This window comes from Scophthalmus maximus, chromosome 9 (assembly GCF_022379125.1).
Source record: "Scophthalmus maximus strain ysfricsl-2021 chromosome 9, ASM2237912v1, whole genome shotgun sequence".
Classification (NCBI taxonomy): Eukaryota; Metazoa; Chordata; class Actinopteri; order Pleuronectiformes; family Scophthalmidae; genus Scophthalmus; species Scophthalmus maximus.
In genome coordinates this window covers 11,610,661-11,633,737 of record NC_061523.1, presented here as the reverse complement: position 1 = coordinate 11,633,737, position 23,077 = coordinate 11,610,661, and the positions used below count along the sequence as shown (strand labels likewise).

Sequence of the window (23,077 nt, the reverse complement as noted above, 5' to 3'; positions counted from 1 at the left end):
CTGAATTAGGACAATTAAGATATTTACAGGACAGATGGATGGAAATCCAGCTGGCTGCAGTGCCTGCCCCAGCGGACAGCTCCGTGGATGATCAGGTGCGATGCTGAGCGTGAGAGCTGGAAACCATGAGATCAACTCGCTGGTGGGGCTCTGGCGCCCTCCAGGGCTGGAAGGTGGACACTGGGGAGCGATGTCAAAGGGAAAAAAAGTGTCAAATGACTCTATTTTCTTTATTTTTGTCAAGGGCATTTCAAGTAACATCGTGTAATCTTTGGTCAAATGATAAGTGGAACTTGGATAAAATTAATGTATTGAAACAAGTAAACGATCAACAATACCAGATCCTCAAGCAGACGGTTTCGTTTTTAAGTATTACATTTAAAAGAAATTTCGAAGATATTTTATTAAAAACTAAAGCAATAATTTTTAAAATAATATTTTAAAATCTTAATTTTTAGCTATTCAACAAGGATTGAATCTGAACAATTCCTTAATGAACACATTTAATCATGCGTGTATTTGCGGTGTAAAAATGTTGCCAACCAGAGTAAATACGTCATATTAACGTTTACAGTAATAGTTGTACTAAAATTATGCAAAATTTTGAATTAATTAATTAATAACAGTGATGTACACATCGATGACCAAACACTGGAAGTTTATTACCATAAAAGAAAATAGCAAACATTCGGTACCATTTTGTCACATATTTATGAGAAAAAAAACGTTTATAGCATATATGATTCTTTTTTTTTGTTATTTGAATCAACATACAGGAAGAAGTCATACCAAATCTGGATTCTTTCGTCCACAACATTAGAAAAAAAACTTTCATTTGAGTATTGTGATGAAATAGGCTAAAATATAAAGTGTTAGTATGTCTGAGTTTTATAGCTCCTGTAGTGACTCAGAGCCTCTGTAACGTAGAGCTCCATTGGCCAGCCACCTGCAGACAAGAAGAAGAAGGGGCAGTTACAGTTGAGTGTCTTAATAAATTCTCCTTGTGAACATGGGAAATAGTGTGACCACTCACATGCTCAGATCTCCTTGTTTCTGTCTGATCCCTATGGACAGAGGGTGTCAGGATCAAACAGGGCAGTTTGGTTTGGTGTCCGTAAGAAGTCACTGATCTATGCATACTCACGTCGAAGTTGCCACGTGGCTGCTATGGCAACAATCAACACCACCAGAACCACTGGCATCACAATGCCGACAAGGTGACCATTGTGGCTCCCTTTGGCGACCGCCTGGCAGAGAGGATTCAAAGACAGTTAGAGTTCAGCTTCACGTTCAAGCTGCTGCTTTTTCAAGGCCATGGGTTTGAAAACTTACAGCAGCATGAGTGTCAGCTGATGCTGTTGTGGCCGACACGGGGGTAACAAGGTCTTCCCTCTGAGGAGCTGCAAGGAACGAATGAGAGTAGCCAAGAGGAAGTTTTTGAATGTGAGAAAAAAACAAAACAACAAAAGCACCGTACTGAGAAAATATTGGACTACATAGAGTGTGCTTCCTGTTAAATGAGGAAATGTGATTGTTTTGTGTTGTTTTCTTAAGAGATGTGAACCTCATTTATATTTCTGTGAATTTGACTAGGTGTGAATAAGGGACAATACTCCTGGCTTCTGATTACACTATGGTTAACAGACGAGGAAGAAAACAAACCTACAACAGATCAAGAAACAACACCTGTTCTTCCAGTAGTGATGGTGAGGACGTTGCTGGGTTTACTGTTGCCCAGACTGTTCTTAGCGAACATGCGGATGTTGTAGGTTGAGGGATTTGTCTCTATGATTGTGGCCTCTGTCTGGTTGGGGCTGAAGTCTACAACTGCCTTTGTGTAATCCCATGATGCTGTGGGGGAGAAGAAACAGCTTTTTATATAATATTAAAAATGACATGAAAGATTATTAGCTTTCACACTTGGATTACCATGAGTTACTGTAGCAACAATTCAGTTAACTCTATTAAATTTTTCTCTTACCATTCACTGCTTTATACTCCAAGTAATAGCCCGTAATGGGGCTGTCGCCTTCAAAGCCGGGAGTCCAAAAAAGGGAAATTGAATTGTCTATGACCTCCTTCAACCCAACTACTGGGGGATCAGGGGGCACTAGAAGACACACACAAGAAAAACATAGATTTTTAAACAGCTCAGCTTAATCTTGCAAATTTGTACTTGGTCCCTCTGCAGTGAGACAGACTGTGATAATGTGATGATGATGTCATGTACAGACAAATCCTGGAGCTGTGAAAAATGTGTCTGATGGGACACTGATGGCTCCCATGTAATATGAATGAGATTTTGATCAAACGTCTCAAATAAAAAATATAAGAGTTTCAGAAACACGGACTCACGCTACCTGAAGCGATACTTGTCGTGCTTTGGGTCCAGACTGTGTTTGCAGTAACAGACTCGACTGCTTGGGACAGAGTGAAAAAAGGCATCGTCATTAATATAAACAAAAAACAATATGTCATCATAAAGAAAACTTTCTCAAACGGCATGATAAGGAATATGTCCCGTTATGTGCAACTCAGCCACACACACAATACCTGAAGTAAAACTTGAAGTGCCTTGCATTGTGGCAGCAGTGGAAGAGGGCGTAATAGTTGCAACCTCTGAAGTTGTGTGAACTACGAACAGAACAAAATATGTTTTCCCATGACATCAAAATGGCATCAGGACGATAATAAAATTCCTCTTTCAGTCAGTTTACCCTCATCCAGAGTGGAGCAGAAAGGTGCAGTTGAGGCAGGTCCAGCTCCCGCATTGGTTTTGGCCTGAATGAGCACGCCGTACTTGGTTGAAGGCTTCAGGTTGCTCAGGATGACGCTCTCCAGCTCCCGTGTGGCTGTCACTGTCTGGTGCTGCCACTTTTTGAACTGTTTGCCTGCAGGGTCGTACCCTCTGTAGCTGATGCTGTAACTTCGCAGCACGCCGTTTCTGAGATCAGCCCTCGGAGGCTAGAGTCAAGAAAGGCCGCACACTCTCAGAGAATATAAAGTGTTCAACAATGTTTTGTGTCTTTTTAATAGATATATTTCTTAGTGTTAACCATAGCTTTCATTTTTTTGAGAATGTTTTTCATAGTGTCCACAAATTAACTTTTGCAAACTGTGACTTTACCTTCCAGGTCACTTTGATGCTGTGAGAAGTGAAGGCCTCCAGCTGCATGTCCAGGGGAGGACCCTCAGGTGCTGAGGGGTAAAACACATTTTAAAGAGGCCTTCCATCAAAAAAAAAAACTATCTGCAAGCTCTGCGGTAATTGTAATAATTCCTAAAATAACAAAAACTGACTCTACCTGCTTCCTTTGCTGTGAGAGTCAGGACGTTGCTGGCCTCGCTCATGCCCACGCTGTTGGCAACAAACATGCGGAGGTTGTAGGTCTTGGCCGGACGCAAATCCATCAGGGTCACCTGGGTCAGCTCAGGATTTGAGAGCTCAGTCCTTTCTGCAGTATCCCAGGATGCTGTGCAGCATAAATGCACAGTAAAGAGTATCAAAGTGTATTCATAAAGGTATGATAAGCTGCCCTATGTCCAAATTCGACCAGTTCTCCTGACTTTACCCTGTTTGTTTTTGAGATCAACGCTGTAGGATGTGATCGGCCTGCCACCGTCAAACACGGGAGTCCAGCGGACAGTGACAGTTCTTTCCTTCACCTCTCTGATCTCCACCTTGAGGGGGTTAGGGCGCACTAAAGAAGGGGAAAGAACAAGCACCGCGTTATATGGTTCTGAAAAAACTGAATCAACAGATACAGACAGAAGATTTCAAACAATTGCACAATCGATTATTCATTTAAAACAGTTGTCAGGCGTCTCTTGCCGAACATGCTTTTTCCAGCTCCTTAAATGTGACAATTCTCAGACGTCAGCTTAATCTCCGGGGAAATGTGAAGGACTGTCTTCGTGTTTCAAAAAGCAGGGACTCACCATGGAATTCCAGTGACTGAACTTTGAATTTTGTCACTATAAGACATTTTATCCCCGTGGGTCTCACCTGCCACTACGGTCAGGGTGAGCTGGTGTTTGTGATCGTTGAACCAGCCCGGTATGTCCACGCGGCAGCCGTATATCCCAGAGTCGCTCTCTTCAAGCTGCCTGATGGTCAGCGACACATCGCCCTTGCCAAAATCCCCCATGAGCACGTAGCGCTCTGACTGTCTGCTGATCACCGATGTCCCATCTGCCTTGATCACCTCATTGGCACATCCACTATTGGGGATGGCTCCTCGGCCCCAGCACACTGGGAGCCTGCCGTAGTACTTAGCATCATAGTTGCATAATAAAGTCACATCTGCTCCCACTGTGGTTATGATGCCCTCTGCAGACACACAACCTGAGGAGGCAGACATCCCAGTTAACACATTCAATTCATTGTCAAATCATCTCTAAGTGAAGATGCACGTGAATGTCTTACCCAGGAGCAGACAAAGGAGAAGACTGCTACACAAAGGAAGGTGTCTGCTGCCCAATGAACTCATTTTACAAATCGGAATCCACCGAAGGATCAGTTCACCTGCTAGATGAAACTAAACCAAAGCGCAGTTCTTCCAGCTTTGAAATCTTCCCACATCATATGATGCCGTCCTTGATCTGCTCACAAAAACAACTTCTGCTGGCAGTAGAGGAATGTCGAAATGAGCTGTTTCCTTTTCTGTGGTTTTGGTTCCTTAACCTCAAAATGGCTCACTGTTTCGTTTTGATGATTAGACAGACAGAATCAGGGTTATCATCCCGCTGTTTGTGATGATAAGAGGGAGACAAAATACATCGTTCAAGTTTTGACCATTCAAACTTTTAACTTCTTTGGTGGTTATAGAACAGCTTTGCATTCAAAATTTTAAATTCTGGGTTAAAGGGAACTATTTTCTTTGTTGGAAAGTAATTCAATAGAAATTATTGAAAAGAACTCTACAGATTTTGAAGTCAACTAATATGCTAACTTTTATCATGTGAGCACAAACACAAAATGTCTTTTAGATGTACAGTGTGACCTCATAATAACACTAATGAAGATATAAAGTCTGGTCTACTCACGGGCCATGGCCTCTGTGTGTTTCTGAGACTGCTGAGTTAACATCTGATGTAGCTGGATGTTTAGTAACCAAGCACAGGACTTCCTCTCCGATCATCCCCCCAAACAAGCATGTGGTACAACTGATTTCAACAAAAATTATTATCAATAGTTTCTGGATTAAAAACCAGGAAAATACATATTTTTTTCTCTTCCAAAGTTTTATTGTTTCCCTCACTAACTTGAAAATGTGCCTTCACTCCTAAATTCTTAGATTTTGCTTACATTGAAAAGACACTAAAAAGAGCTAAATCAGTTTTATTTCTCTTTCTATTATAAAGATTCACATGTAAACAGGAACTGGAAAAGAAACAGAAAGAGCAAGCAACTTTCTTTGAATGAAATGTGAGAACATGGAGTGAAATTTGGTAAAAAAGCTTTTACGGAGAGGTTTCGAATGGTTGGAAAAGGGAAATGATTTCATTAGTGGAACACATTTTTTCTTTTGTTTATTGTTTGGGAAGCTCGGAACTAAAATAAAACAACAACAACTACATAAAGCAATTTTGATCACAAAAATATGTTGAAAGTGTGATTTTCATCGACCTAAACCTACAAGTTTGGACATAATGTGTATGACAACAGTAACTCATCCGTTTTACTGACGCGAGTGACAAACTATAATCCATTACACGTTTACAGAAAATAAACACGGGGATTAGGATTATGGTGGGGTAGATAATAACTCCGATCCTGCCAATGTTCTCCACTCCGCATAGAATTTTCCAGCTATACAAACTTGAACCTCATCATTATGACTGGGTCGATCATAATTAACTGACAGCTTCAGATATAGCATTTTTAAATTTCTTAAGAAAACTGAACTATGGTTACGACAGGTATCTGCCTTTACTCCTGCCTACTGTTAAAAGTAAACATGTTCAGGGTGTAGATCATGGCCGGACGCAAATCAACTAAAGTCACCTGTGTCTGTTCAGTACCTGAGACTTCAGTGCTCCGGTATCCCAGGAGCAGTGCAACAGGACACGACAGAAAGAGGCCACGAATCCACACTGCCTTTTCTTACTAAACAATCCGTTATTACACAAGACATCTAGAAATCAGTTACATGATCATATCTATCAATTATTATTCATGTAATCAAAAAAAAAACACGAGGCAGGAAATGTCTCAACTGCAATGACTTTCTTCTGGTTCTCTATTCCTGTTTAAATAATCAGGACAATTACAGGTTTACCAAAAAATCTATTCATAATATCCAGGCACGGATAAAATAGTCAAGGGCCATGGACCTCTGTATTTTGTCCTAGACTGTCCTCGAGTAAACATGTGGGCCTGCTGGATTTTGAGTAAATCGCGGCAGAAGTTTCTCTTGGATCTCTCCCAAAAAACTTGGTACCACTGCAAATTTCAAATTACAAATATGCAAAAACAAAAATATTTTCCAGCTCAAATATTTGCTGAAATGTTTTTACGATTCATCGACATTCATAGACCTTCACACCTGTTAAATGTGGCTGGGGACCAAGTCCAAATCAAAGTGATTTGTATTGCAGGTAGCGACAGTTATATTAAATATATATATTTTGTTTAATTTAAACTTATGAGATCATATTACGTAGAGATGATAATTCAACAGCAACATTTCTGACTGGTTTTAGATGTTTTTAAATTTAGCCACGTCATCAGAAAACCTGACAAAATGTGGTGAAAATTTATGTGGACCTAATTTATATATTTTTTAACATACTCTTTATTGAGCATAGATTTTCAGTAAACAGTTAAAACAGTGAGTGTTTATTAAAGGCATTCCTCCCATCCTCCTTCTCTATTACATTCTTACCCGCACCAAACTGTTTTTCACTTCCATGAGTTTTCACTTTAGAGTCCCCCATGCAGTACTAATATTTTCATAGTAATAAGTATAAGTCCACCAGGTGGCATTGTCTCCACAAGTATAAACCCATCCACAAGCTTTTATGGGCTTTGAGATAAAGCACAGAAAGCCAGAAAAGAAAAGCTAATTAATTAAACTGCAGGATATTTATTTTGTAATCTTGTGATGCATATTTAACATTGCATCACTGCATTCTGAGAATAGTGAGAGTCTGTAAGCAGCTTCACTTCTCTTTCTTATGAACAGACACTAGTTCAAAAGGTTTCTCTGTGAAACTGAGGAGATGGAAGTGTAAGCACATTGCAAGCAGACACTTCTTCTGTCTACTCCCTGCAGGGAGTCCTTTGTTCATGTTGTGCTGACCCTCACTCAGGCACTGGGACACTTTCATAAATGTTGTCCACAGCCGAGGTGTTGAGATGACCAAGTTTCCTCCCCGGCTGGAACCTTCTCCCTAGTGTGAAGAAATCCAAACATGATTAATAGTCTCAGTCTAAAGAAGGAAGACACACTCTCTGTGACTTCAGCTGCTCAATAGACGCCCACTTTAAATGTGTTCAATTAATCCGAGTGGCACATGAGTCACAAACTATAATCTGTTCCACACTTACGGAAAATGTAGACGAGGATTATGATTATGGTGCAGCAGAAAATAGCTCCCATCCTGGCAATGTTCCCCACTTCCAGGGAGGCTTTAAATTTCCCCTGCAATGAAAATGAACCCTATCACGAGGGACTGTCAAGTTTAATTGCCACACAGTCTATATGTGCCATAAATGAACAGAAAAATATAAAATGAATTTAAAATAAGGAAATACGTCTTTGTAGTTTCTCATTTCCACAATTAAACCCCCTCCTCTCATCTCACACACACACTTGCAAAATCAAGTTGATTTCTTTTCAGTAAAAAGAAAATTGTAAAGCTGCAAACTCACATTTCACTAACATATTTGTTATGATTAAAATTTTGCAACATGATTCTTTACACAAAACGTTCCTGAAGGACAGATGTATTGAAACACTGGTTAAACATAAATAATTCCTGTCCCCCATAAAAGCACAGTTGCGCTGATGTGAATATATTTTTGAAATATATTCCCTCATTTTAGTTGAATAAAAGAATACCACACCTCAGCTGTTACATTTCCAATGTTCTCCAGTGTTGTTTCACCAACGTCTAGGTTAGGAATTAAAACCATTAGTTTGTTGCAGTGACATACATGCATATGGTTTTATCCCTGAATACAACAGTGACAGTGAGGCAACTGCTTATGGTCATTAAAACATTTGAAAAATCTTTACCTCCCTCTGTTCAAAGTATATATTTATTAATTCACACCTAATTTCTCACCGTCTCTCTCACCAGTAGCAGGAGTTGAGTCCTGCGTAACAGGTTGTTCCTCAGGAGCTGGAAGAAATTACCAACATAACCTTGAAGCTCAACCGGAAAGAACACTGTCAACTTCATTTCCACTCCAACAGTTTGCATGAGAATTACCTTCCTCCATGACCAGGTGTGTGTTGACTTTATAGTCATTGAACCACCCGGGGATCTCGGCCCTGCAGCCATACACACCGTGGTCGCTCCACTGGGCGTTCAGGATGGTCAGGGCTATATCTCCATCCGTCTCCCTGCCCAGCAGCTGGTACCTGGAAGCCTGTCTGAACTGCACAGCCCCGTCCTGGGAGGATAGGACAGTGTCGGAGCATTTGGACGTCGGCACCTTCCCTCGTCCCCAACAGAAACTTAGCACGCCATGAGTTTGCGTGTCATACCTACAGGGCAAGGTGACATTGTGCCCAATGAGGCCAATAACAGCATGCAAGGATTCCGAGGACACTGTGGAGGAAGCAATTGATCGAACTGGATCATTTGATACAGATTGCAATTGCGAAATGTGATGCCTTTGACGGCTCCCACACAAGCATGCACCCACACCCATCCACCCACGAGCTCACTGCAAATACCAGATAACAAAAAAGCACAAAATATCGACGTACCTTGGGTCAGGATGGAGAGAAAAAAAATAGAAAGACCACGCATCGTGTGTGTAGGCTATTGTATAACAATGTCCTGAAGAGAGGAAAAAATGATTTTCTCCCCCCCACACACACACTCTTCGAGGATAGTACCATGTACTGAAGTTTCAAGTACACTTTTTTTTATAAAATAAGGAAGGAAATCGTTGCGAGTGTTGGCTCGATTTGTCTTGAGTTCCTATTATCTGCAATGAGCTCATATGGAGAATGATCTGTCTCGTGTGCTTTTATAAACCACATGAGTTTAGTCATTGTCCATATAAACATAGATACAGTAGATATGGGGAAATATTCTACACTGCAACATATAAACGAAACCACGCATGTATTCAGTATGGGACGTTTCAAGAGAGTCCAGAGGAAGACACACAGTTAGACAGAAAACATAATTCTTGAGTGACAATCAGTTCTCAAAAAAGTATATATACACAGTATAGTAAATTCAATAATGTCACTGTGGGCATTTGAATTGTTTTGCCACACTCACAGACTGAGAAGTTTTTGGATCTAAGTCCCCTGTTTTCCTCTGGGATCATTAATGTTTCATCCTATCCTCAGCAGTTAAAGCGCTAACTGAAGTAGCAGTAATAAAACTGGCAGCACATTGGATAAAACTGTTGTAATTTGGCTTGTTGTCCTCAAAACTTTGTCCTCCACATGTTCCTTAGATGCTTTTCATACAGTGTGTCTGTCAACGTTATTACATCAATTGGTGGTAGATAATAGTGCAGCACCTTAATCTCCTATCAACACTCCCTTTACGTTACCGAAACGAACCCAGTCTGCCTCCCAAATTCACTTTCCAAATTCCCCAGTGTTAAGAGTAAGGGGACTGTATCCACTATATCCATTTGCTGTCCATTCCTGAGAGAAAACAATACCTTTCACACAATACTATTAGGTTTAAGAGGCTGTTTTCCCAAGGACGACTGTAGACATTTTGTGCTGGTTTCAATTTTTTTTGCAGAAACAGAACATTCAGTGTAGCCTACTTCAACAAAGGAGGAATCTTTGCGTCTACATCAGGAAGTCTGATAATTTGCCTCAAGTGAGTCAACTTGGTTTGTGACTAAAGATTCTAAGATGAAGATTTAAAATAAAATTTAAAAAAATCTGCGAGTGTGAAGTTAGAAAGAGGTCAGATTCCCAGAACTCTGTAGCCTGCTCCTCATCTTTGCTTAAGGCTAGCAGTCGCATTCTGGGAAATGTGGTCACCAGGTTTGGAAAAGGAAGACAAATGCATGGAAAGAAGAAAACAATATTTTCTTCTGCACTGACTTTAAATCCTGTCCATGGAGAGTCACACCACACTATAGCAGAGCAATGCTAAATGGATGGTGGTTATGTTTTGAATCTGTTTGATGGCATCCTTTTGCTAATTTAACAGGATATAATGTGTCGATCTGGAGGTTAAAAAAAAAATGACTTGCACAATTTGGTGAACATTATTTCCTCTTAGTTTTCTAATGAAGGTATGAAGTAATGTAGGATTGTTTGAATTTGGCAGAGGTATGCTCTTGTGTCAAGTGCTAGCCTAGTTTCTTTACTTTGTCAAGTCTGAATTTCTTTTCTGGAAACATTTATTGTTGACGGAAAGGTAAAATTGTAGGGAACACTTTCCAGTGGTTCACACTGAGGGTTGCAGCGAGGGTGTTCTTTCACATGTGCCGACAGCACATAACATTTATGTTTCAAGGTCAGGGTTATATGACCATTCCTAATGGAACGGAAGATTCAGTGTGTGTGTGTGTGTGTGTGTGTGTGTGTGTGTGTGTGTGTGTGTGTGTGTGTGTGTGTGTGTGTGTGTGTGTGTGTGTGTGTGTGTGTGTGTGTGTGTGTGTGTGTGTGTGTGTGTGTGTGTGTGTGTGTGTGAGACAGTGTTTGTAATATTGTGCCGGCCTTTACAGAGCTGCTATAGTGGTCCATAGTTCATTGACCTCTAACAATCACAACCTGTGTTTTGCCTTTTCTCTCCGCTATATATCATTTCTAAGGTGCTCTCAACTAAACATAATGAAACTGAAACCTTTCTACTGATGTCTTACGAAAAGTAGTTCGCAAAAATTCACTTAGATACGCTTAGATAAGTTGTGTATTTCAGGGCTTAGCAGTTGTACTCAGGTTGTGTAAGACAAATAACAGATAGGAATGGAGCCATTTTATTGTTTCTCTCTGCAGTTGTATTTTTTATAAATGTTTTTAATATCATGAAAATGAAGGTGAGTATCGGCGCTTGCACTACAACAGGAACTTCCTGAACTTCCAGAATTTCTCAGTTTGGGATCAATAAATTACATCTATCCATAAGAGTGTTCCTCCAGTCTTGTTTTTTGTTTTGTTTTTCTGTTTGGGTTCAAATTGGAGCCAAACCAGTGTCAATCTGTTTTACTGATAACGGTTTAAAATAGCATTCAGAGCAGAAAAAAAATTGGTCTGGTCTGAGGCCAAAGTGCCAGCACTGACAAATTGTTGGCAGGGTGACTTTTTGCTGATGTCTGATAAAACCAGGAGCAAACAGAGAAGGAGAAGTGAGACTGCAGAGGTCAGACTGTGTCACATTTTTGGAAGTTGTGGAGGAGGTTTGTAGTTGTTGCCTGGTCAGCGTGATTTCCTGAATCCTGAACTACGGCACTGAGAGGATGATCTTCAGTTTGTCTCCATGAAATGTCAACTAAGTGAAGAATGATGGGTGCATTAATACAGTACATACATCAACCTCATTCTTTGTCAATTTGAAGTTTCCTAAGGTGATCCATCACAACAGAGGGACGATAGAAAAATATTGATTTGCAATATTGCTGACACTAGAGCATCCATTACTGCCTTTGGAGTAAACACACTGAGCCGTCAAACAGCTCCTTGGACTATCAGATGACCTCTACTCACTAAATGTGTTTGCCTGATGAAAACCCCCCGCTGGAGCGAATATGCAACAGCAGCATTCTTGAAGATGCTTCTGTCAATTCACTCCAAAAGAACAGTGAACACATGTTTACTGCTTCGCAAATGAAGGTAACTTTGTGTGTGTCCAACCCTCTGTTTACTATGACTCACACCCTCTCTCACAGTGAAGGAAAAAATGTAACTATGGACAGAACACTCTCATGTTCAGCAATAATTTAATGAGTCAACGCAAACTTTTCCACTGTTGATGAATGCATAATTTTAATGGACCTTTTGTAAGAGAATCAAGTAACAATAAAAATTGTTTAATTGAATCTAAAGTTGATTTCTCTGTCTATTTTCTGTCAGTCTCTTTCTCTACATCCATGTATTTCCTATTTCCTATTTAAGAAAAGGCACATGCTCTAATCAGTGCGCGCACAATTCATGCATGATGGATTTATGGCTGCCGCTCCTGGCGACTGTGGAGCCCCGGCCCTTTCCCCACTTCTTACTACCCACCGGCGTCCCTCCTGGGAGTGTGTCTCCATGTCTCCCTCCGCTTTCCTATTAATATCCCACTAGGGAGACCAGAGCTCATCTGGAGTTTGGGAGCGGAAACGCCTCCAAACACTCCTGGAAGACAGAGCTGGATGAGGGCAATGAAGAGAAAGAGGGACAGGGATTTAGGCGAGTGAGGAGAGAACTTCAAATCGTAATGTGTGAAAAAGGATTAGAGAGTGTGCATAAGGAGAGGAAACAGGATGGAAGTGAAAGAAAGAGGAGATGATGTAAGGGTGAGCCGCAAGGATGGAGAAATTGGCACAGGACAGGATGCACAGATGTGTTCCACATAAAAATACATCTTACACTCACCAGTACAGTTACAATGTCCTCTTTAGAAGGATGTAGAGCTGATCAATTTAATTTTACTCTGAACATTCCCAGTGTTTGTGATCTCCCCTTTTTCCTCCCACTGCGTTGGAACCCTGCCACAAGTCTCATCGTTGCTCCATGATTATGAAAGATACAGTTGCAAGAGTGTTTTCGCACAAACTATCTTTTCTGAGTTTTTAGCTTACCTTGAAGAGACTGTGCCTCCATACCAAGGAAGAGAGGAAGAGAGGCACTATAGGATATGAAGATACTTAGCCAACAGCATTCTCATGAGTTCAGTCTTCTTCGGCACAATCGAAGGGGAAAAATGTGCAAACATAAACATGCCCTTAAAGGAAAGCTTATTAGGGATGTACAGAGGAGAAGAAGCTCTCCTGACCCAAGGCTGATCCAGATCCAACTCTTTCCCTCCGCTGGGAAACAGTGTCCTCTTTTCATTTCTCACATGGCCTGGCCACCCCTGCTACTAACACAGGACAGGGAGATGCTGAGAAAACCTTGCGAGGACATGAGCAGGAGACCATGGGAAAGATTATCCTGAGCACAAGGCCCCTAGTGGAAGTCGCCTTAAATGCTTGCATTTTCGAGTTTTTACAGGTTTGGGAAAGCAGAGCCTATAGTTCTTATCTCAATAGGAATGACTGTTCTGTGTTTCAAAACACAAGTTAACCCATTCAAGTCAACTGAAAGCTCAAACTGGAATACAGACTCACAAAATCAGGGCCGAAGAAGTCAAGGACATGCAGGTCCTCTTGTCGGCTAAACACCTGAAGCTTTGCCCCTGTAAAGACAAAGCTTGACTTAGCAACAATACTCTGCATCACCGTGAGGTCTCAAGTCCTCAGCACTAAACAAGATTCAAGGTTCATGAGAACATTTGTGTTCAATTTGTGTGCAGATTTTTCATACACTGATAAACATAAATACATATATTTATACTGTTGTTGGGCAGAATGTGCATATTTTAAAAGGTCTTGATGAAGGACCACAACATGAACAACAGTTTGACATGTGCAGTAATAAAGCTAAAAATAATATTATTTTTTTTCATCCCCAGTCCCAAGCCAACTGACTCGTCCTAGCAATGACGCTAAACGCAAAGGCTCCTTTTTCAGATAAAATCACGCTTTCTAATGTGTCAGCAAGCAAGGTTTACACAGCACTCGACTGGCAGACCACCGCATAACAAAACATGCAAGATTTAAATTGCCCTTCCAAATAACAGCAGGGCGGACGGATGTTCTGGAGAAGTCCAGAATGTCCAGATGGCCAGTTCGCCCCTGACAGCTAACATTATCAGTCAACCACATCCTAGTCAACATTATTTAGACTGTTACTGTATATGATACAATGGGAAGGATGTTTTAATCCTGAAATATCAATGCATCTTTTAGACAAATGTATTTAAGACTGGAAGTAAAATGCATAGCAACATACTTGCCTGGCACACATCTAATTCATTTGTCACGATGATCAACAGAGCATTAGTTTTGTTTATGATTAATGTACAAGTCAAAATGCACAAAGTTAATGAACCATACAATTGCTACATGTGTTTAAAGAATGGGATGCTGGAGATTCCTTTTTATTGATGTCATTAGGTTGAAATAAAAAAGTGCATTGTGTTGGGTGCATATGGCTGCAGTGTCATGATGGGGAAGAATTCATACACTCACCTGCTCAAGAGCTTGTGCCTTTCAATACAGCTGTGTGATAGAAAGGCAGTCAACCAGTAATACTTTTCCTTCTCACATCTGGTTTTCACAAAGTGCTCTACACGGCCATGAGGATGCAAAGATCTACAGCCATCAGTCCTGGTGAAATCCCTTAGATCCTCACACACTCAGTCAGTGGAATGAACTGAAGCTTCACTTGCAGCTACAAACAAACACTACCAAATATGTCATGGGGCTGAAATACTGCAGCAGATCTACAGAAATCATGTTAACAAATTCCATTCGCGGTGGCAAGGATGAAGAACACAGCTGAGAGAAATATGAAAAACAGGTGCCGTGACTTCTTGTTGGCATCGTGCAACAGAGACTTCCAGCTAACATCCAGATATGGAATATATGACTGCCAATCTTGCTCTTGAGAAACAGCATCATGATGTTACATATCACCCATGGACAGACAAGGAGTACATTCAAACAGAGGTGTTTTGGGTTCAGTGCAAAATTACAAAGCCAGCAGTGGAAACCAGACATTCAAAGAACATTCCCTCTTTCCCTTTCTGTCATTACTTGTGATCCGTTTGAGCAACTCTGATGTAGAACTGAAAAACAAGATGAGTAGGAAGCCAGTAAAGAGCTCAAAGGTTCACCAGCCGCAGTGAGAGATGAAGACATCCATCCATTATCTATACAGCTTATCCTTTGAGGATTGCAGGGGTCCTAGAGTTGATCCCAGACATTGGGCGAGACGCGGGGTACCCCCTGGGTAGGTCGCCCAATGTACTGCAGGGATGACATATTGAGACAAACCACCATCCACCCAGATACCCTCATCCTAACGATCCTAACCACATCAGCCAATTACACTTTCCATGCTAACGTGCCATACTAGCTGACCAAGCAATGCTGAAGGGAAGTACACAGCAAATAAACTCCACAACCAGGTATTTGTGTTAGAATAATCTGAAATGAACACAGAAAGTTGAATTCGGTTTTTAGACAAACAGTAACATTTAATACATACATATATTCTTGCTGCAAGGGGACAAGTCAATACAGCAGCACAGTGTCTGAGTACTGAGGTTGTCCGACGATTACAGGAGATGCAAGGATATTTAAGCATGATGGGCGGTTCCCCTTTACAATGTATATCTGTGTGTTACTTATTTACAGACAAAGTTAATGGCAGGTCCTGAGTTTCCTGAGTCACATTCCAAGGTCATGCATGCCCTGAGGTGTTTCTGCCTCTATAGTGGACAACAGTAACCACAACATCACGTCTGTATACAAGATACCAATACAGACTGTTCTTTCTACGATCAGCATGTTCTTTTTAACTAGTTATAATACATATTTTTCTGACAATTTGTTAAAACACGATTTTAATGGCTGCTCAACACACACATCGCAAGCAAAGCAATGGAACCACAATGCAGTTTGGTAACCTCTGACATCACGCTATTCAAAGTGAATGAGCAGCGTTTCCTTTGAGGCCTCCCAAGCATATGTGTGAGAACTGCATTAGAGTCACCAATTAAACTAAGCTGCATGTCGTTGGACAGTGGGGGGAAATGGCAGAGAAAACAACACGGGCGCAGGGAGAACATGCAAACTCCACAGAGAAAAGGCTGAAACAGACAAACCCAGAGTCTTGTGGATGTGAGCCAACAGTGCTAACCACTGTACCACCATGCCACCTGCGTGATGAAGACATAAAAGATGGATTTTAATTGAAATAGGAGCTTGTTTGAGTGCCAGACAGATGCTCTTTTTTTATTAAACAAACAGGTACAGAACTAGGCTACAGGTGTGTGTATATGGCCTAAAAGATATTGCAAAGTCCTTACTTATATTCTCATTTATTTGTTCATTCATTTTTGAATTTTGGACAGTTGATTCTTTAGAATTAAAAAGACAAATATGAATTTACAAGAAACAGTATTTCTGAAATAGTTGCTTATGTAATGCAAAATGAATTCATACAGTACTGTATGTATGAATTCATCAAGTAGTTTGTCTCTCTCACATACATTTCGGTAGGTAAGGGAACCTGTTCTAGGCTTTTGTTTGGGAGCCAAGTTGCTTCTTTTGGGCCTGTTTCTCTAGACAACTTCAGTTGAAGACGGAGGACCGGTTGATTTAACCTCTTTCAAGTCACATATGAACAGATAGCAACAGCAAATATCTGTGTGGAGCATAAATCAGCAGGGTAAACAAGTCCAGCACTGCTGCAGGAGGTTTTAGCGACAAGCACAATTCACTTGCACATTGTCAAAGGTTAAATCCAGGCTCGTTCAAGAAAGTATTTAAACAGAATGTGAAGTTTTTGTAGATTATTTCAGAGTAAATCCATCTCACTGTGATTTAAAATACCTCTGAAACATAGCAACTGTTTAATGTCATGTCAATTCTCACATCACAGCCAGTGTTCCTGCTGCCTTGGAGTCAGGGTCAAAGAAGGAATCTGTACTTGGAACAATTTACCTACTCGAGGCATTTCAGGAATTTTCACACACAATTTTTCTTCTTGAAGTCCTCTTTTCTACAGAGGACATCATCCATCTTAACCCAATGATCTCTGTTTAATGGATTCATATGTGGAAGCTAAACAAAGACGGGAAGGAAACACACTGTCTCCATGGGTGGACATGACGGGGAGTTGGAGCGAGGGCACAGAGTCAGTGGGAAAAACCTCACCTGAGGGCAGTTATGGCCATTCAGGAATTTAAGGGGTTTTATGTCATTTTTAATAGAGATGTTGAGACATTTATTTTATTTCTGTAAGGCTGTAAGTGTATTTTGGATTTCAATTCTTGTAGAATTGTACTCCCCAATTCAATTTTGAGACTCGATTTAACAACATTGAGTCTATTAGGGCAAGAAAAACAAGTGGTCAGATCAGTTACATAAGCCACTAATTTGCATATGAAAACAGAAACACATCGAAAAAGTCCATTAAAAGGATGTATTACTTTATAAAACTGCATGTGGCTACAGAAGCGGTAACTGTGGGTCAGTCAGAGAGCTACTTGGAATGTTCCAATATAAATTTACCATATACAGCATGAGAAATCATTTTTACTTTAATTGTTTTCAATTGTCATCGCCTTTGAGACAGGAGTGCTGAAAATTAGAATATCTGTATTTCCATAACTGTGAAAACTCATTCTGCTCACCATCTTGATATATTATGCTTCTAAATGTCCTTGATTTGAGATTGTTTTAGAAATGTATCTTTTCGTTTAAGTTGTTCGGGTAAAATGATGTTGTTTTCTCTGCAAACATAATCAAAAGCATTTCAGAATGTTACATATGAAAAATACATTTTTAGAAAATTACTTTATATGGTAATGTTTTTGTTATTTACAATAAAAATAGCACGCAACAGCTATTTAAAATTTTTCACAAAGATCTCTGCATCTCTCCGTACCAGATTTTGAATGATTCTAAAAATATTTTAGTGATACAAAGTGATTTAAAACTTGTCTTTCTGCCAAGAGTAAAGGCTGCCTCATAAACCATCTGTGTATTGTGGGTCTCTCTCTCTCTGTCTCTGGTGAGAGCCAGAGTGAGAGTGGTCTTCAGGTTCCACTCTCTGATGAACGACATGCAAGAGTTTTTAAACCAGTGGTGTTTCACCAGGCTGTGTGTTCAGTGACGGAGGGAGAGCTCATCTTTCACTCTGTGTTTATGACCTGATTCATTCAGGTTTTCTGTTATTTTGTTGTTGTGTGTGTTTTTTTTCTCATTTCATTTGTAGAGGACCATGATGTTCTCTGGTGAATCTTAATAAACATTGTGTTTTAAAATAAAAAAAAAATATCTCTCTCTCTCTCTTCTCTTCTCTCTCTCTCTCTCTCTCTCTCTCTCTCTCTCTCTCTTCTCTCTTCTCTCTCTTCTCTCTCTTCTCTCTCTTCTCTCTCTCTCTTCTCTCTCTCTCTTCTCTCTCTCTCTTCTCTCTCTCTCTTCTCTCTCTCTCTGGTCAATCAGCCTGGACCCAGACATGAATGACCAATCAGTGGAATGAATCCCAGGCAATGCAATCGACCTCTCATCTCCGCTACATTGTGCTGCACCCTGTAGACGGGGTGAATACGTGGAGGCACTTCTTTATAATCCCACTGCAATCTCCTTGGAGACACTTCAACTGCCACTGTGCAACTCGCTTGGCCGGGGGTCTGGTGGGATGGCCGGAGTTTCTCACAGACGCATGTGGCATTTCAATTAGCCAACGAAAAATACTTCCACTTTAGACACACTGCCAACTTAAAGAAAGAAAGAAATAACGCAGTTTACTCTTAAAGGCAGGAAACTGAGAAAAACGAGAGGAAAAAAGAATCACTCCACAGTACAATAAAAATTATGTATCCCTGTCATGTGCAGCATCGAGGTTTACTCTCTGTTTATGGCTTTGGATGTTAAAAAGTCATCAGAAGAAAAGAGATTAGGACAAATTTCTAGCTGTTCCCAAGATAACGATTTAATCTGTCTTGAATATTTAACAGTTTCTTACATCTGTCAAAACTACACTTTGCTCTGTTTTTATTCTTCACCTCCTACCTCATAATAAATGCTGCTGCCAATAAGAGCAAAGAGGGAGTGACTGTGAGTGAGGGATGATATTGTATGTATGAGTTTCTGTTGTCCTGCTGTTTATTCTGGCTGAGGATGTCAAAAGAGCATGTGTTTGTACTGAGAGGCTGCAGTGAATCTTGTCTCTGACTCCTTCATTAATAGGACTTATAAACTTTATAAAGTATTTTGTTACACTGTGTGTTTGTGCTGGAGTTCTGGCTTTGAAGGAGAAGATCATGAAATGTTCCTGTGAATAACAGATTGTTCAAAACGTCCCTGTTCATCACAGCCACTGAATGTTTGACCGATTTCTTTCCTCCTTCTTCCGTTGTTGTGGTTAATAAATGTTTGAGAGTGAAAGAAAGAAAAAAAAGTTAAGTTTAGCAGAGTTGCTGTGAATGATCAAATGAATGGCTATTTCATTATGAACCAATATGATAATCTTCATTATCTTTAAAATCCAAAAATGATTCATAAACTGTTTGATTAATGCCATTGTCTCTGCTTGAGTCTAAATAGCATATTCCAAACTACTCATTTTGCTACATACTATATCCTACATTCTGTATCCTAAATGCTTCACTATTCATTGAAAAAAATATTACAATCACTTTACATGTTTGAATGACCCTTTGCATTTCATTATCAGCATTAGTAAGGGATCAAAAATTATAAGGCATTGGCAGCAATTTCTTTTACTTGTTTGGTGGCACACTACACACAACACATGGCCAATCACTTGTGCGCAGAACCTTTAAAAGCACCATATCATTATAATTTCATCTCATCAAGAAATGAACAGCGCTGGCGGCGGCAGGTCGGGACTAAAGGGAGCATCCATGATGTTGATGCTTTGTTTTAAATCATAATTGTTGTACAGCATATCAACAAAAACCTATGATTTTAAAGATATGTTCTATAACTTTAAAACATATTGACAACCATATCAGTCCCAAAAATCCAATATCAGTTAGATTCTAATTCAGTCCATTACGGAGAGAGATTGAAACATAACTTAACTGAAATAAATGTTTGATCTAGGTGAGGCTATTTTGTGAGAATGCGGACTGATTTCAGTATTTCTACATTCCTGGTAATGACTCTTCTGTTAATGTCAATTAAGTATAATATATGATCATTTTTTATAATAAACATATTTCTTAACAAATTTCTTAAGATATTTGTGCTGGAGTGCTGGATCTAATTTTTACTCCAGATATGTCACCAACAGGTAGCAGAATGGTTAGGGTACCTACCATATAACCCCAATGTCCTTGCTTTGATGTCATATGTTAAAACACCCTCTCTTTTGACCTGATTCTGTCTGCCTCTATTATTAACTGTACAATAAAAGTGAAAATGACCAAAATGTAATACTGAACAAAATGTGTCATTGGTTGTTTGCACATATTTGTTCTAAAAAAGCAGAGACGTATAGTGAGCCCACAGTCATCATTATGACGGATGTCTGTTGTAAAAATGAACGTACATAGAAGGTAGTGTAAATAACCAGCACGTATATAAAGTAGAAGGAGCTTCTCTGGTCTGAACACTGTACTTGATCCAACTGGAAGTACACCCACGTACACTGCATTCTGGGAAATGACAAAATGTAAAAAATGGTCAACTTATTTTCCTTCCTGACAAGCCTTCATTTCTAAAGCTGATAGAGTCCGACTGTGATAAGGTAATGCTTCAAATCTATGGCCCTCTTGCTCCCAAACAACACACAACAGAGCTGAATATGACTGATGATTTAGTGCGACGCCCGGGCCTGGGAACTGCTCCCCTGAACACTACGAGGCCTGGGTGGAAGAGGCAAAGAGGGAGAAAACAACACAAAACACTTGGCTGCACCGTTTCCTGTAATGCCAATAGTTAAAACAGAGACAACGACTCTGGTCTGAAATGGCATGCTGGCACATTTTTATGTCCAGTGTGTGTGTGTGTGTGTGTGTGTGTGTGTGTGTTTGTGTGTGTGTGTGGTGTTTGCCTGACGCAGGACTAAAGTTAATGACTTAATGGCTTTGGAGTGCAGTGTGAGCACTGTCAGACAGAAAGATGACGACAGAAAAATCTTTGCAATCTTTCTCACACACACAATGACACAGCCAAAATAAAGAATGAATAACGTGCAGCATTTCATTGACGGCTAATGTTTTGTCCTCTGCTAATTTGTTCTGCTCTTTCTTCACACAGCATTTACTTGAGATTGCCTTGTTGTTCTATGGACACACTGATATCTCCATCAATGAGATTGGTTTTAGCAATGAAAAGTGCTATATAAATTTAATTTATTATTATTATTATTATCATTACGAAGATGGTGTCGTTTTTCGCCATTACACAGTACAATCAGTTTTAACATCATTATGGCAAGTTTAAGCCAAAAAGTTGTGTCTTATTTCGACTTGTTGACTCATGGACTAAACAACAGAAGTGGAGTTGTATTGTTCAAGAGTATGAGGTTCAATTGACTTGCTACAAGTCTGGCTCACTTTTCATATGGTGAAGGGGCACTTCGAGTATGAGAGAAGAGGCAAGGGCACAGCTCATTAAATATCAGTTGCTCCCAGTGGGAATCTCTCATTTCTTGGCTTCTCCATTTATTGTGATTGTACACATTATTATTATTATTATTATTATATTAAACTATGAAAACAACCGAGCAAGCTCGTTCATTGTAATAAGATACTGTTTTGTTTTGTTCCAGATTCATACGGGACAAACTAACAGACACAGGCTCCACGGTTTTAATGCATCCTTGATGGCATCTTCTATCACTTTTGACACTTATCTTTACAATGTGGAACATTGTCACATTATCACATCAGTGTGGTGCCTGGCTGTCGACTTCATTGTAACAGCAGAGCTCTTACCATTCATGCTTAATTGTGGTGCTACAGCGAACCACTGACAAGTAATCAATCACTTTAAAGTAATTGCAAGATTTCTGGACACTCCTCAACCATCACAGTAAATCAACAATGGATCTGGACTTGGTTGGTTAGTTCAAGAAACCATTTCCTTCATTTTCAACAACTTATCCCATTCATTCAGGTCATAGTTATCCAAAAGGGTGTTGAATCGGGAATGTAGATTCTTCACCTCTCATCCAAGAGTTCTGCAGAACTGAAGAAGCCTCAATTGGACTTCAACCAAGTCCAGTTGCTTCTAATTCAATACCCCTTTGGATTTCAACAACATACTTCTGTCTTTTCTCTCCTCTCGCATTTTTTTTCTCCAAATCCCTCTAAAGGAAGTATTTTGTACCTGCGATACCTTGTTTTCACCTCAGGGTTAGAACCTGTAAAAGTGTATAATAGAGGCCAATCACAGGATCAGCAGCCAAAGACATGTACAGAGTCATGAACAAAAACTTAAGAAAGCTGGAGACTTTCATTAGCAGATGATAACCCAGTTTAGGCCCCTGAAGACAATATGCATATCTGGCAACATTTTACATGCCGACACATTTTTCTGACGGCATGCACCTTTAACAATGTAAGACCTGTTCAAGGGAAAGCCTCCTCTGTTCAGCTTCTATCAGGAGATTGGTCGTAGCTGGCTCTACAAAGAGCAGTGAGACCTCCAGCCCACACAAAACACACACGACCACTGACTAATGAAAAGAGAAAAACTGTTGAGGCTATATATGAAAATATCTGCATTTCTCTCATGCAAATTCTGGTAAGAAAATCCCTTCACACATTTCCAACTCAAATAAAATACATTTAAATGAAATGAAGTGTTTTTCTTTCCACAGGGTCAGTTTCGGTTTGAGTCCAAACAAATAAATAATCTGTCTTCACTTTTGTTTCTCCAATTACAAAAATAACACATTATTCATTCGCATCTCACAGTGCATACACAGTTTGACACAATTCAACTGCAAAAATCACCTTGTGAGTTTTTTGTTGAGCTACAGCGGCAGCTATGTACATAGTGCTTAGCCTAGCTTAGCCTAGCTTAGCCTAGCTTAGCTTCTAGGTCGCAACATACCGGCAAAAATGCATAGCTAACAGCTCGTTATTACCAACAACAGCACACTCACTTCATATTACCACA

At 40.0% G+C, this 23,077-nt stretch overlaps 2 protein-coding genes across 8 annotated transcripts; both read right to left on the bottom strand.

Moving 5' to 3' along the window:
- Positions 1 to 641: 641 nt before the first annotated feature.
- On the bottom strand, positions 642 to 5,177 carry LOC118319577 (Down syndrome cell adhesion molecule). Of its 2 annotated transcripts, none has more exons than XM_035650064.2 (15): positions 5,047 to 5,177; positions 4,427 to 4,746; positions 4,007 to 4,345; positions 3,573 to 3,701; positions 3,306 to 3,473; positions 3,128 to 3,198; positions 2,718 to 2,964; positions 2,554 to 2,634; positions 2,361 to 2,420; positions 1,982 to 2,110; positions 1,687 to 1,851; positions 1,333 to 1,400; positions 1,145 to 1,247; positions 1,034 to 1,064; positions 642 to 946 (listed from the first exon to the last, which is right to left on the bottom strand). In XM_035650064.2, the coding sequence occupies exons 2-15, from the start codon at positions 4,488 to 4,490 to the stop codon at positions 889 to 891; spliced, it is 1,713 nt and encodes a 570-aa protein (XP_035505957.1). In that variant the 5' UTR covers positions 4,491 to 4,746; positions 5,047 to 5,177; the 3' UTR covers positions 642 to 888. The 2 variants fall into 2 exon arrangements, with proteins under 2 accessions (XP_035505957.1, XP_035505958.1); XM_035650065.2 differs by having other exon boundaries at positions 2,361 to 2,417; positions 5,047 to 5,174.
- Positions 5,178 to 5,325: 148 nt separating this feature from the next.
- Positions 5,326 to 13,545, bottom strand: LOC118319578 (hepatitis A virus cellular receptor 1 homolog). Of its 6 annotated transcripts, XM_035650072.2 has the most exons (7): positions 13,475 to 13,545; positions 12,387 to 12,513; positions 8,440 to 8,717; positions 8,293 to 8,349; positions 8,072 to 8,118; positions 7,553 to 7,664; positions 5,326 to 7,395 (listed from the first exon to the last, which is right to left on the bottom strand). In XM_035650072.2, exons 2-7 carry the CDS (start codon positions 12,413 to 12,415, stop codon positions 7,307 to 7,309), a joined length of 612 nt encoding a protein of 203 aa, XP_035505965.1. In that variant the 5' UTR covers positions 12,416 to 12,513; positions 13,475 to 13,545; the 3' UTR covers positions 5,326 to 7,306. The 6 variants fall into 6 exon arrangements, with proteins under 6 accessions (XP_035505965.1, XP_047190429.1, XP_047190426.1 ...); XM_047334473.1 differs by lacking the exon at positions 12,387 to 12,513 and having other exon boundaries at positions 13,475 to 13,518; XM_047334470.1 differs by lacking the exons at positions 12,387 to 12,513; positions 13,475 to 13,545 and adding an exon at positions 8,943 to 10,064 and having other exon boundaries at positions 8,305 to 8,349; positions 8,440 to 8,781.
- Positions 13,546 to 23,077: the final 9,532 nt, after the last annotated feature.